At 37.6% G+C, this 11,737-nt stretch overlaps 2 protein-coding genes across 2 annotated transcripts; both read left to right on the top strand.

Moving 5' to 3' along the window:
• The first annotated feature begins 533 nt into the window (after window positions 1-533).
• Window positions 534-2,252, top strand: LOC120736994 (olfactory receptor 52E8-like). Its single transcript, XM_040037426.1, has one exon. It carries the CDS (start codon window positions 1,287-1,289, stop codon window positions 2,250-2,252), a length of 966 nt encoding a protein of 321 aa, XP_039893360.1. The 5' UTR covers window positions 534-1,286.
• Window positions 2,253-9,302: 7,050 nt separating this feature from the next.
• Window positions 9,303-10,592, top strand: LOC120736993 (olfactory receptor 1500-like). Its single transcript, XM_040037425.1, has one exon. The coding sequence runs from the start codon at window positions 9,621-9,623 to the stop codon at window positions 10,590-10,592; it is 972 nt and encodes a 323-aa protein (XP_039893359.1). The 5' UTR covers window positions 9,303-9,620.
• The last annotated feature ends 1,145 nt before the right edge of the window (window positions 10,593-11,737 follow it).

Here is an 11,737-nt window from a genome sequence, read left to right as displayed (position 1 = left end):
TTCCTCTACTGCTGCTAAATTTTCTGATGTTTTTAATTTATTTTTACATTCCTATAACAATGTTGATTTATTAAAAAACCTTTTTAATAATCATCGTCTTTCTATCTTTAGGCTCTCTTGGTTTATTTGCAAAATCTTCTATTAGGAATCTTGGTGTTACTTTTGACCCAGCTCTGACATTGGACGCTCATGTTAAATCTCTGGTCCGCATCTGTTTTTACCATTTAAGAAACATTGTGAAGCTGAGTCCTATTGTTTCATGCTTTGAAATGGAAATGATCATTCATGCATTTGTTTCCTCTCATTTGGACTATTGTAATTCCTTGTTCACCTGTTTATGTAATACCTCCTTGGAACATCAGCAGGATGATCAGAATGCTGCCGCAAGGCTTTGACCAAGTCTTTCAAGTACTCCCATGCCACACCCCTGCTGATCCAGCTGCACTGGCTCCCCATAAAATTCAGAGTCCACTTTAAGATTGTGATTTTGACATTCAGGACGTTGCATGGACAAGCACCAAAAAACGTCAGTGATCTTTTACATCCTTACATCCCCAGCAGGTCCCTGAGGTCATGTGATGAGGGCTTGCTTGTTGTCCAGCACACGAGGCTGAAAACAAAAGGTGACAGAGCTTTTGTAACTATGGCCCCCAGACTTTGGAACTCTCTCCCATTGAGTTTGAGATCTGTGGACTCACTCACCTCTTTTAAAAAACAGCTAAAAGCTCATCTTTTTAAACTTGCCTTTGGCTGATTTTTGTTTTTATGTTTTAGCTTTGGTGAAGCACTTTGTGATTTTATCTTGAAAGGTGCTATATAAATAAAATTTTACTGACTTACTTTACTTATGTACACTCTTGTTTAGTACTTGTTTCTCCAGACTTCAGTTATTGGCATGGAATTTTGCAGCCAATGCACTGCCAAATCTTTAGGGAACAGCACTTTTTGACCAAGAATAATTTATTACAAGCTAGCTTAGCAGGAAGAGAGAAGGATGTGCTGAAGGGTGTCCATTGAGGATACAACAGGTCAGACCTCATAAAAGATGGATGCTGCCTACCACCCAGACACTCTTTTGAATATAGAGCTGCAATCAGAAGCAAAAGCCATACTCAAAGTTTGTAACAGAGATCATCTAATTAATTGCTTTTTTCTAAGACCACCTTTTAAATAGCTTTTTTTAATGATTTCTGAAAAATGATTAATGTATAAATGTTATAGTGCATGTTAGTAGTATATTCTCATATCAATATTTCAAAGCTCTAATCAAATTTGTTACTGAAACTATGATCACCAATGTAACAAGGATGAAAAGCTTCTTCATCCTTGGATTTCCTGGACTTTCACCACAGTATTATGGACCCATATCAACTTTTCTTTTTTTTGTTTACCTAGCCATTGCAGTGGGGAACATTTTCATTTTATCATTTGTTGCCTATGAAAAGTCCCTGCAAAAGCCAACATATCTGGTCTTTTGTCACCTGGCCCTGAATGACTTGACATTTGGCACTGTGACACTGCCAAAAATCATGTCAAAATATTGGTTTGACAATAGTGTTATTTCATTTTATGGCTGTTTTACGCAAATGTTCTTTGTTCATTATTTGGGATCAGTAACATCTTTCATCTTGCTGGTTATGGCTCTTGATCGATTTGTTGCAATATGTATTCCTCTTCGTTACCCTGTTCTAATTACAAACAGTGTCATATCTGTGTTGTGTGGGTTTGCTTGGTTCATACCTCTGCCTTTGATGATAGCTGTTGTACTCCATGCCCTAACTTTGCCTTTCTGTAAATCAAACATCATTGTTCAGTGCTACTGTGACCACATATCCATAGTAAGCCAGGCTTGTGGAGACGATGTTAGAATTGTTGTAGTCACTTCACTCTGTTTAGCCATGTTTTGTCTTTTGCTTCCTCTTGCATTCATTTTGTTTTCCTACATTTCTATTATTGTGGTTATTATGAAAATGTCCAGTTCTGCAGGGCGCAAAAGAACCTTATCCACTTGTACTTCACAAATATTTATCACATGTCTTTTTTATCTACCCAGATGTTTTGTTTATGTGGCTAATGCTTTTGGATTTTCTTTCAGTTTAGATGTCCGCATTGGGTTGATATTGCTGTACAGTCTTTTTCCTGCTGCTGTTAATCCAGTCATATACTGTTTCAAGACTCGCGACATTAAACACATGCTGATGAAGAGGCTGAAGAAAACTAAAATCGGATTAGAGATAAAGCTTGCCCTTTAATATGTAACTCTGAGAAATAAGTCGATAAGCCAAAATCAGGATATCTCTTTCTCAGACACTTTTATGAAAGTAGACTACTCGATTTTCACAATGTTATTTTATGTACATATATTTTGTACATAATTATGGCAAATTGTACTGAAAAATGTTACTTCTCTTGTAAGGTGTAATGCTCAAAATCTGTAAAAGTGTAAAAGTATGCTGTTTACCCACAATATTAAACATAGGTTGTATGAAATCAATCAAATTATGCAATCATTGAAAATACATACATATTCCTACTTTAGTACATATTAGTAATTAGACATATCAGGGTGGTTTTTGTTGAAGCTGTTGCCTTGAACCCGTAACTACAGTTACACATTTGCATGTAGGCAAGACACATTTTTCAACTTGTCTTTGTTTTGTTTTTCAAGTCAAGCCTTCATTAGTATCCTGTCATCTAATTTTTAAGATGTGCAAAATCTAATTAAATTTTTTCTTTCATTATAAAGATGTAATGATTATAAAATAGTATGTGATGTTATAGACATAGACTCAGTATATTGTTGAAACTGATCAAACTATTGCTGTATATGTTTATGATGTGTCACTGTGTATTTAGGCAGACATACCAAGAATTAAATACAGACATATGTGTACAGCGTCTCTGTTATGATTCCATATTCTTTAAGTAACATGCTGGACAGGGTTTATCATTTTTAACCCTAGAACACTATCGCCGGGTGATTTTCACCCGAGCAAATGTATTTACATAATTTTCAATATGTTGCGTTTGTCTGAGTGTGGTGGGTCTCTGGGTAGTTTCAGCATTGTCTTTGACGTCTTTGAAGGCGTGGGTGTTTCCCTACCCCAAATCCCGCTTTTTCCTACAGGCATGTGTTCGGGTGAATTTCACCCGGCAATAGTGATAGAGGGTAAAGTAGGTTTTGGGTGGATTTCACCCGGTGATAGTGTTAGTGTATAAAATCAGGCGATCTTGCCGCATTTCAAGGGTGACAACATTCAGGCTCACCATATTTACTGTCCCTCTTCAACTACAGCTGTCACCCTGTTGCAGGTTTAGTGTTTTTGGCATCCCAGCTAGTGAGTAACACATAGGTAAGGTTTCTTTAACTTGGCAATTGTTAGCTGATTAGATTTCTTTTTCTTTTCTTTTCTTTTAATCTAAAAGCTAGCTAGATAACTGTGCACATTTCTTTCAGCAAATACCTAGCAAGATAGCTAGCTGGTGAAGTTCTAGCAGTCCTCTAGGGGGAAAAAATGCCAAAAAGGAAACCACTGAAGTACTTGACCCAAAAAGAAATAGAAGAGATTCTATTCAGGGAAAGCAGTGATGAAGATGTTGATCATGTGGAAGCAGAAGAGATGTATGACAGCGACAGTGACGTGGACTACATTCCAAAACCGGGTGATGATGACAGTGATAGTGATGGCTTTGAGCCTAGCACTTCAAGTCATCGGAGAAAAAAAATGCGACATCATGATTCAAGTAGACTGACCACCAGACAAATTCCCACCTCAGGACCTTTTGCCTCTAGGTTTACTGCCCATCTTACTTCCCCTGCCACACCTGATGTGGTTCCTGCCACGCCTGATGCGGTCCCTGCCACGCCTGATGTGGGTCACAGGGGGAGAGGACACCGCCATGTGAATGATAACATGGCCTATATTGTGAGACTCCAAAACAAGTCTTACAGGAGTACTTCTGGTTTCCAGTGGAGTTCTCGGCCTCAGACATTGGCAGCTACCAGGACAGCTGCACGATGCCTGCTTTTACACCAGGACCAACACCAGAAGCATCAAATGCTGACACCCCTGAGAAGTGTTTCACATTATTTTTTGAGGAGCAAATCATCGACGAAATTGTGACATGGACGAACATCCGTATTGATGCTGAAGCTGTGAAGTATCGGAAGATAACAGGTACTTTCCAGAGAACAACCCCAGCAGAGGTGCGTGCAATGCTAGGGATTTGTATCTTTAGTGGTTGCCAGATGGACAACCATTTGTCTACTAAAGAAATGTGGAACCCTGCTACTGCTGCACCTCTGTACCGTGCTGCTATGTCTGAGGGTCGCTTTTCATTCCTCCTTAGCTGTCTCCGATTTGATGACCCTGACACACGGCAAGAAAGACAGGCCATGGACAAATTTGCTCCCATATGGCAAATATTCATTGACAACTGTAAAAACTTATATGTGCCCAGTCAAAACATAACTGTAGATGAACAGTTGCTTGGATTTAGAGGGAGGTGTCCATTTAGAATGTGCATCCCCAACAAACCTGCCAAATATGGTATCAAGCTTGTCCTTGCCAATGATGCCCAAGCAAGTACCTGCTGACAGGAATACCATACCTGGGGAAACTTGTAACACAACGACAGGATGGACAAAGTCTTGGCCAGCATTTCACCAAGGAGCTGACCAAACAATATCACCATACAAACAGGAATGTGACCACTGATAATTGGTTCACTTCTGTGCCACTGGCGATTGATCTGCTGCAGAACTGTGGCATGACCTTAGTGGGAACAATAAAAGCAAACAAAAGGGAGATCCCACAAGTGATGAAAGTTAAAGAAAATCACGCGCCAGGCTCCAGTGCATTTCTCTTTACCAAAGAACTAACATTGGTGTCCTTCCTCCCTGACAAAGCTTCAAAAAAGAAGGTTGTACTGCTCCTGTCATCCATGCATACACAACCAAGCATAGGACCCACTTGTAAGCCCAAAGTGATTGAATTTTACAACAAAACAAAGGGAGATGTCGATACTTTTGACCAGATGTGCGCTCACTATGGTTATGGAAGAAAAACCAAGAGATGACCCCTTTGCGTGTTCTATGGCATGATCAATGCTGGTGTGATAAACTCATGGATCATTCACAATGAGAATGCAATAAAGAGAGGTGACAACCAAATGCAGAGGAGGCTTTGGCATTGGCACTCATCAAACCATGGGCAGAGCAGAGGTTCCCCTCTTCAAATCTGTCACGTCAACTCAGAGTCCTGATCTGTAGCGTGCTCGACATCCCTACCCCTGGCACTCTTGAACGTGAGGCAGGACCAGTGGCAGCAGAAAGCAGTGGTCCCTTAGTGAGGTGTGCTGACTTCCCCACAGGCTTGGACAGGAAGATGCGATACAGGTGCCATGTCTGCCGTCGACCGGTGTGTCCACGCCATTACTACCCTGTGTGTACTGACTGCATGTAAGGAATAGGTAAGTAAGAGTGGTCCTGGAATTTGCATGGTATCCTTATTTAGTGCAGTGGTTATGAATAAATATCAACAAGTGGTGATTTCCAAGGGAATTCATATGGTAAAAAAATATATTTTAGTCAACTGGTCATTTTTACCCACTCAAAAAATGCTATTTTTTTGTTTCTCTCTCCTGCAGCTGTTCGCGTGTCAAGGAGACTGTGCCTTTACCAGGGAAGACTCAAATATCCCAGGAATGGGTGAACCAAAGACCAAGTTTCCAGCATCATTATATTTTTGTTTAGGATTTGTTTTGTTCTCCAACTACTAATTTTCCACAAATTTTGGAGCATTTTTTAGGGTCCCCCATGAAACTTTTTTCCCCATTTTGTTAGATATGGCACAGCTGAAAATAAAAGAAAACCACTCTAATTTGTCACGTGTTGTCATATATTTTATATATTTTAATGACAAGTACTTTTTGTTGGGTATATTATATTGGTAAAAATCACCCGGCATTAGTGATGGTGTTACTATTTTTAGCGATAGTGTTCTAGGGTTAATAATACATTTTTTTAAAATCCAAAATAAATAATTTCATAAAAATGAGACTTCAGGAAAACACATGAGTAGAACAGGTGTACATTGCCTGTGCTTTCTCGGTTTGACTGCCCTCACACCTTTATACATAGCTCATTGTCTACAAGAAGCTTTGTAACAGTTTCTCATGAGGCTTTGATGAACAGTAGTATCATGTACTGTGTGCGGACAGGCACGGTGGACCCAAAAATGCAGACTCACAGAGGCAAATGTAAACTCAAAACTCATCTTTTATTGCTGGATTGCAAAAGGAACAGAAAACTAACTATACTGGAAATTATAACAAAGCTTAAACTGGCAGAAACACACAGCATCGGATGGGGGAGACAGCAACACAGGCGAAGGAAGACACAGGGTTTAAATACACAGAGGAGGCAGTGGAAGACAGATGGGAAACACAGCTCGGACAAATCAGACCCAACGAGACAGGGACAGCAAAACTAGAAACACTGACATGAGAGACAGACTTTCAGGGTTAAACAGGATGGTTAACACATACAGTAGATGTTGACGTGACAAGGGAATACAGCTCACAGGGGAGACAGAGCAACCATGGAACACAGAGACAGACACCAGAAGACAGAGAATTCTAACATAGAAACCAAAAGACTAGAAATGATAAATAATGGCAAAATCAAAGGTAAATGATAATGCAAAACTCAAAACACTGGGTCAACAACCCAGGTACGCTAACAAGTAGCAAAATAAGCTGAGGGATCAGATGGACCTCTCAGATCCTGTCCATGGCCCATGCTGGTTTTTTGTATTTCTTATGGCTTTTTGGATATTGTTCATCTATTTTTTAAAGTCTGACACCTTTTCTTTTTTTCTTCTACTAGTGTAGTTTCTGTGCAATGTGTTAAAGCAAACAAGCTGTTGGAGCTATCTGTTCTTTATTTTTATTATTTTGAAATTAGTTAAAGTTTGTTGTTAGTTTACTTATATTTTGGGGTTTATTTACAAGTTTATTTGTAGGTTAATATTTGTTTCAATGTTTTGTTTGTTTGATGTTACCTTGTTAAATTAGTCAGTAAGAGCTGTAGGGCCATTTTGTTTCTATAAATAAAGAGACTGGAATAGGACCAGCATGCACTGGGGGGACCTATGGTTTTTTACCAGAGCAGGTGAAGCAGTAGGAAGTAACAAAAAATGGGTCTTGTTATTGCTTGCCAAACTGGATAAAATAAACCATAAAAACGCAACTTTCAAGTTTGGACAGTGGACTTCTTTTGCCTGCGTACGAAATATTATCTCAGTGCAGCAGTGGCTTGTGGACTTTTAATTGTGGGATGTTTGGTCTGTCAAACAAAAGGAATTGCCACTACACAAGCAAACCAAAAAATCAACAACAACACACACACTCCATACCATGAAGGGATGTGTAAAGTTTTTAACTAACAGCTCTTGGTAGACATCTGCTGGATTTCTACTTGCTGTGTCATGAAATCACGCTTTGCACAGTTACAATCCAAGTGCAAACAGACTGAGTAACACAAAGTCAGCATTTATTTTGTCTGATGCAAAGTCCAGCAAAGAGTCCACAAGCAAAAGTCAAACTGAATCCAAAGCAATAGTGATGGGATTTCCGGCTCTTTTTAGAGATCCGGCTCTTTCGGTTCGGCTCACTAAAAAGAGCCGGCTCTTTCGGCTCCGAACAGGCTCTTCAGGTTGTTTTGTTGCTTTAATTAATTTATTATTAACAATAATATAAAATTATGCACAAAAGGAATTACTAATTTAAAAAAAAAGTGGTTTTATTTATATATGTTTATATATAAATATATGCGGTGGCCCCTAGAGACAAAACACGTACAAACTCCAAAACACATTTCTAGCATGAACTGAACTTCCAAAGCAGAGCTACTAGATCACTTAAATTACACAATTGAAAGCATGTGTGTATTGTTTGTGTATTTATACACAGGCACTCATATATATTCAAATAATTTAAAAAAAAAGTCCATTTACCTGTTACTACCACACACCAAATCCGGTTGTTGGTACTTGCTGGCTTGTGTAGCCACAAGATAACAAAAGCTCAACACTGCGCCCAGCATCCTGGAGCACTTCTGTTGTCTTTTGTACGTGTTTTGAGTATTAATGTGCTTCTGAGTTTTTACATGCTTCGGAGTCTGTACATGTTTTTACGTGTTTTGGAGTTTTTACGTGTTTTGGAGTGTGTACGTGTTTTTACATGTTTTGGAGTTCGTACATGCTTCAGAGTTCGTATGTGATTTGAAGTTTGTATGTGCTTTGTCTCTAGGGGCCACCGTAAATATACTTTTATTTAACACTCCACATAAAATGTAATAAATAAATCATATAATACAAAAATCAACTATTTACATTTCAACTTTTAACTATTTAAATTTTCAGCTTTTTCCTTTTACAAATTTAAAGTGAAAACAACACAAAACACTGCAAACCACAACACAGTTAAATGTAAATTATAATATGAAAACAAAAAGAACACGCATATTCTCTGTCATATGGGCCCGCATGAATAAACTTTCAGAATCCTTTATCATCTGCAACCAAAAATAGTTGTGGATGATTACTATACCTTTCTAATGTGATGTTGTTGTCCCTGGCTCTCTTTCTCTCTCTCTCCCTCTGGCTCTGTTCCTGTGCTACTGAGTGTAACTGCCCATCCCCCCCTCTGCCCAGCGTAAAGCACAAGGCTCGCGTGCAGAGTGCAGCGGGAAAAAAGTGCGAGAGAGAGGGTGAGAGAAAGAAAAAAAAAAAAACCCATGTACGGCTCGCGATAAGGAGCCGGCTCGCGTCGTTCACGTCAAAGAGTCGGCTCTAAGAGCTATTTCGTTCGCGAACGACCCATCACTACAAAGCAAGCAGTGAACACAAAGGGCTGTTAACCAGACAACACACAGCTTTTGATTGCAGACATGATTTGTGAGAACATTTAATCATAAAGAAAAAAAGAACCTAATAATTCCCCAAATTTTTAACAGAAATAAAATTAGAGTTCTAAAAGAAATGAATAATTCAGGCTTTAAGGGTGATGTCAATGATTCTATGATCGTGTGTGTGCGTGTGTTTCCCAAGAGTAGTAATATTCATTCAGATCAAAGACAACATGTGACAAACATGTCTCTAATAAAACTGTTAGAGCTACACATCAAGTTATTTCTTCTGTGATTTGTTGGATTAAATAAACTTTTTCTTTAGTTTTGCACAGTGAAGCTCTGACAATCTTCAGTGCAAATCACTTTATTATACAGTAGAAGCAACGAGTCACTTCAAAAGTTTGAGTGCACATGGGAGTTGTTTCCTCTGAGTGTTATTTACCCCACACATCATTAGTTCAGACTCTGTTGGAAACATTTACAATATAAAACCATCAACACTGTTTTGGAAAGTGGGTTATGTTCTTGCATATTTAGAGCTAAAGAGCTGAGGTGTATTGATATGAATAGAGCAACTTAATCATTATTATAATAGAGTATCTAATCCAAACATTTGTATCATTTTTGTCATAGGGTTAAAATGTTGTTTATTTAATTTTACCTTTGGTTTATGATTATTTCTTTGTGTATACATAATTGATAATCAATGAAATACACCAATATTACCACTATAAAAGAGTTCATTATTATTGGATTTCCTGGACTTCCTCCTGAATATTATGGTCCAGTGTCCGTTCTTCTTCTTCTTGTTTTCCTTGCTATTGTAATTGGAAATGGTTTCACTATAGCTGTTATCATTTTTGAGCGGACTCTGCACAAACCAATATATGTGATCTTTTCTAACCTTGCAATGACAGACATCTGCTTTGGCGTGGTGACTCTTCCAAAAATCATAGCCAGATACTGGTGGAATGACATGATCACTTCTTTTGGAGCTTGTTTTACACAGATGTATTTTGTTCATTCTTTGGGAGCTATTCAGTCTTTAAACTTGCTGATGATGGCTTTGGATCGTTTTGTTGCCATATGGTTTCCATTCAAATATCCCATTTTATTTACAAACAAAGCAGTGGCTATTGCTTGCACCATGTGCTGGGTTTTAACATTTATACGTTTGCTGGGAACTGTGCTTCATGCCTTAACTTTACCTTACTGTGACCAGAATATTATCATGCAGTGTTACTGTGATCTCATATCAATAACAAGGCTGGGTTGTAGTGATGAGCGGGAATATGTGTACAGTGTTGCACTTGCTAATGCAATGGTCACTCTCCTGGTTCCTTTAACATTCATAATTTTATCCTATTTTTCTGTCATCATAGCTGTTCTGAGGATGTCTCAAACTGAGAGACGTCACAAAGTGCTGTCCACTTGTGCCCCTCAGCTCTTTATTACCTGCCTTTACTATGTGCCAAGATGCTTTGTTTATATTGCTAATGGTGTGGGATTCAATTTTAATCTTGTTATTCGGATTATTATTACAATGTTGTACAGCCTCATACCTGCTGCTGTTAATCCAATCATATACTGTTTCAAGACTAAAGAAATAAAAAATGTTTTGATGCGGAGATTTAAAAAAGGAAAAGTGAGCACTGGATTAAAAACTGAATGCAAATAAATTGTTAATATTTTCCTGCTTCAACAAAACAAATATGTTTTTTGCATTATTTTATTTTATTTTATTTAAGAATTTTATTTAGGAATACTAACAACTGATAACGATGCTCATAAGTTATTAATTGCAATTGCATATATTGCATTATATGTAAGTTGTCAAACAAAATATTTGGGTCTTTATTAATATATATCATTTTAAAATGTGTTTTTATGTCAAATGTTTAGTTTAATAATATTTTTAGAAAGGTTTGTGATACTCAAATTAACTTACAGAATGAAACAGAAAAACATTAACTGCTGACATGTCTTAATGTGATAACTTTATCAAGTCTTCTTCTGATATCAATTGTTTTGCATCTTTTTAAAACTGAATTTTTCTCTTCTCTGCACTTAAACTGCATTAATCCTTATATGAGTGATATGATGATCGTTCATTTTTAAATGTTTGTCACACTTAAATCCTTCATCTCATCAAAAAAATTTAAATATTAGACAAAGATAACACAAGTTAACACAAAATGCAGTTTCTAAACCAAGTTATTTATTATCAGGGGGGGAAACATCCTGACCTGAATTCTATTGAGATGGTGTGGCATGACAATGTTTTATGCTTGAAAACCCTCTCTAACCCTCTAGAATTCTGCGCAGATGAGTAGGCCAAAATTCTTCTACAGTGCTGTAAAAGACTCATAACCAGTTATTGCAAATGTTTGATTGCAGTTGTTGCTGCTAAGGGTTGCCCAACCAGTTAGTAGGTGTAATCACTTTTTCACACAGGGTCATGTGGTTAAGATTTTATTTTTTTGCCTTATTGATAAATACCTTCATTTAGAAACTTCATTTTGTGTTTACTTTTGTTATTTTTGTTTAATATTTAAATTTGTTTGATGATCTGAAACATTTAAGCGTGACAAACAAAAAAATAAAGACTTTTTCACACCATTGTAGTTCTTTTGAAAATGGTTTGAAAGGTAGGTCTCTTGTTGCCTTAAGTACCAAACTGAAACTAATCAAACGTCATATATTTATCATTCTTGTCTGCAGAGGTGGGACCAAGTCATTGTTTTGCAAGTCTCAAGTAAGTCTCAAGTCTTTATCCTCAAGTCTCAAGTCAAGTCTCAAGTAATGTCAGGCAAGTCAGAGTCG

The sequence above is a fragment of the Simochromis diagramma genome, unplaced genomic scaffold (assembly GCF_900408965.1).
Source record: "Simochromis diagramma unplaced genomic scaffold, fSimDia1.1 OVJJ01000463.1, whole genome shotgun sequence".
NCBI lineage: Eukaryota > Metazoa > Chordata > Actinopteri > Cichliformes > Cichlidae > Simochromis > Simochromis diagramma.
The sequence above is the reverse complement of the archived record's forward strand: the minus strand, read 5'-3'. Positions and strand labels throughout refer to the sequence as shown.

Coding starts and splice junctions, on each gene's coding strand:
- LOC120736994 (XM_040037426.1), top strand. CDS start 1,287: ATGATCACCAATGTAACAAGGATGAAAAGCTTCTTCATCCTTGGATTT.
- LOC120736993 (XM_040037425.1), top strand. CDS start 9,621: ATGAAATACACCAATATTACCACTATAAAAGAGTTCATTATTATTGGA.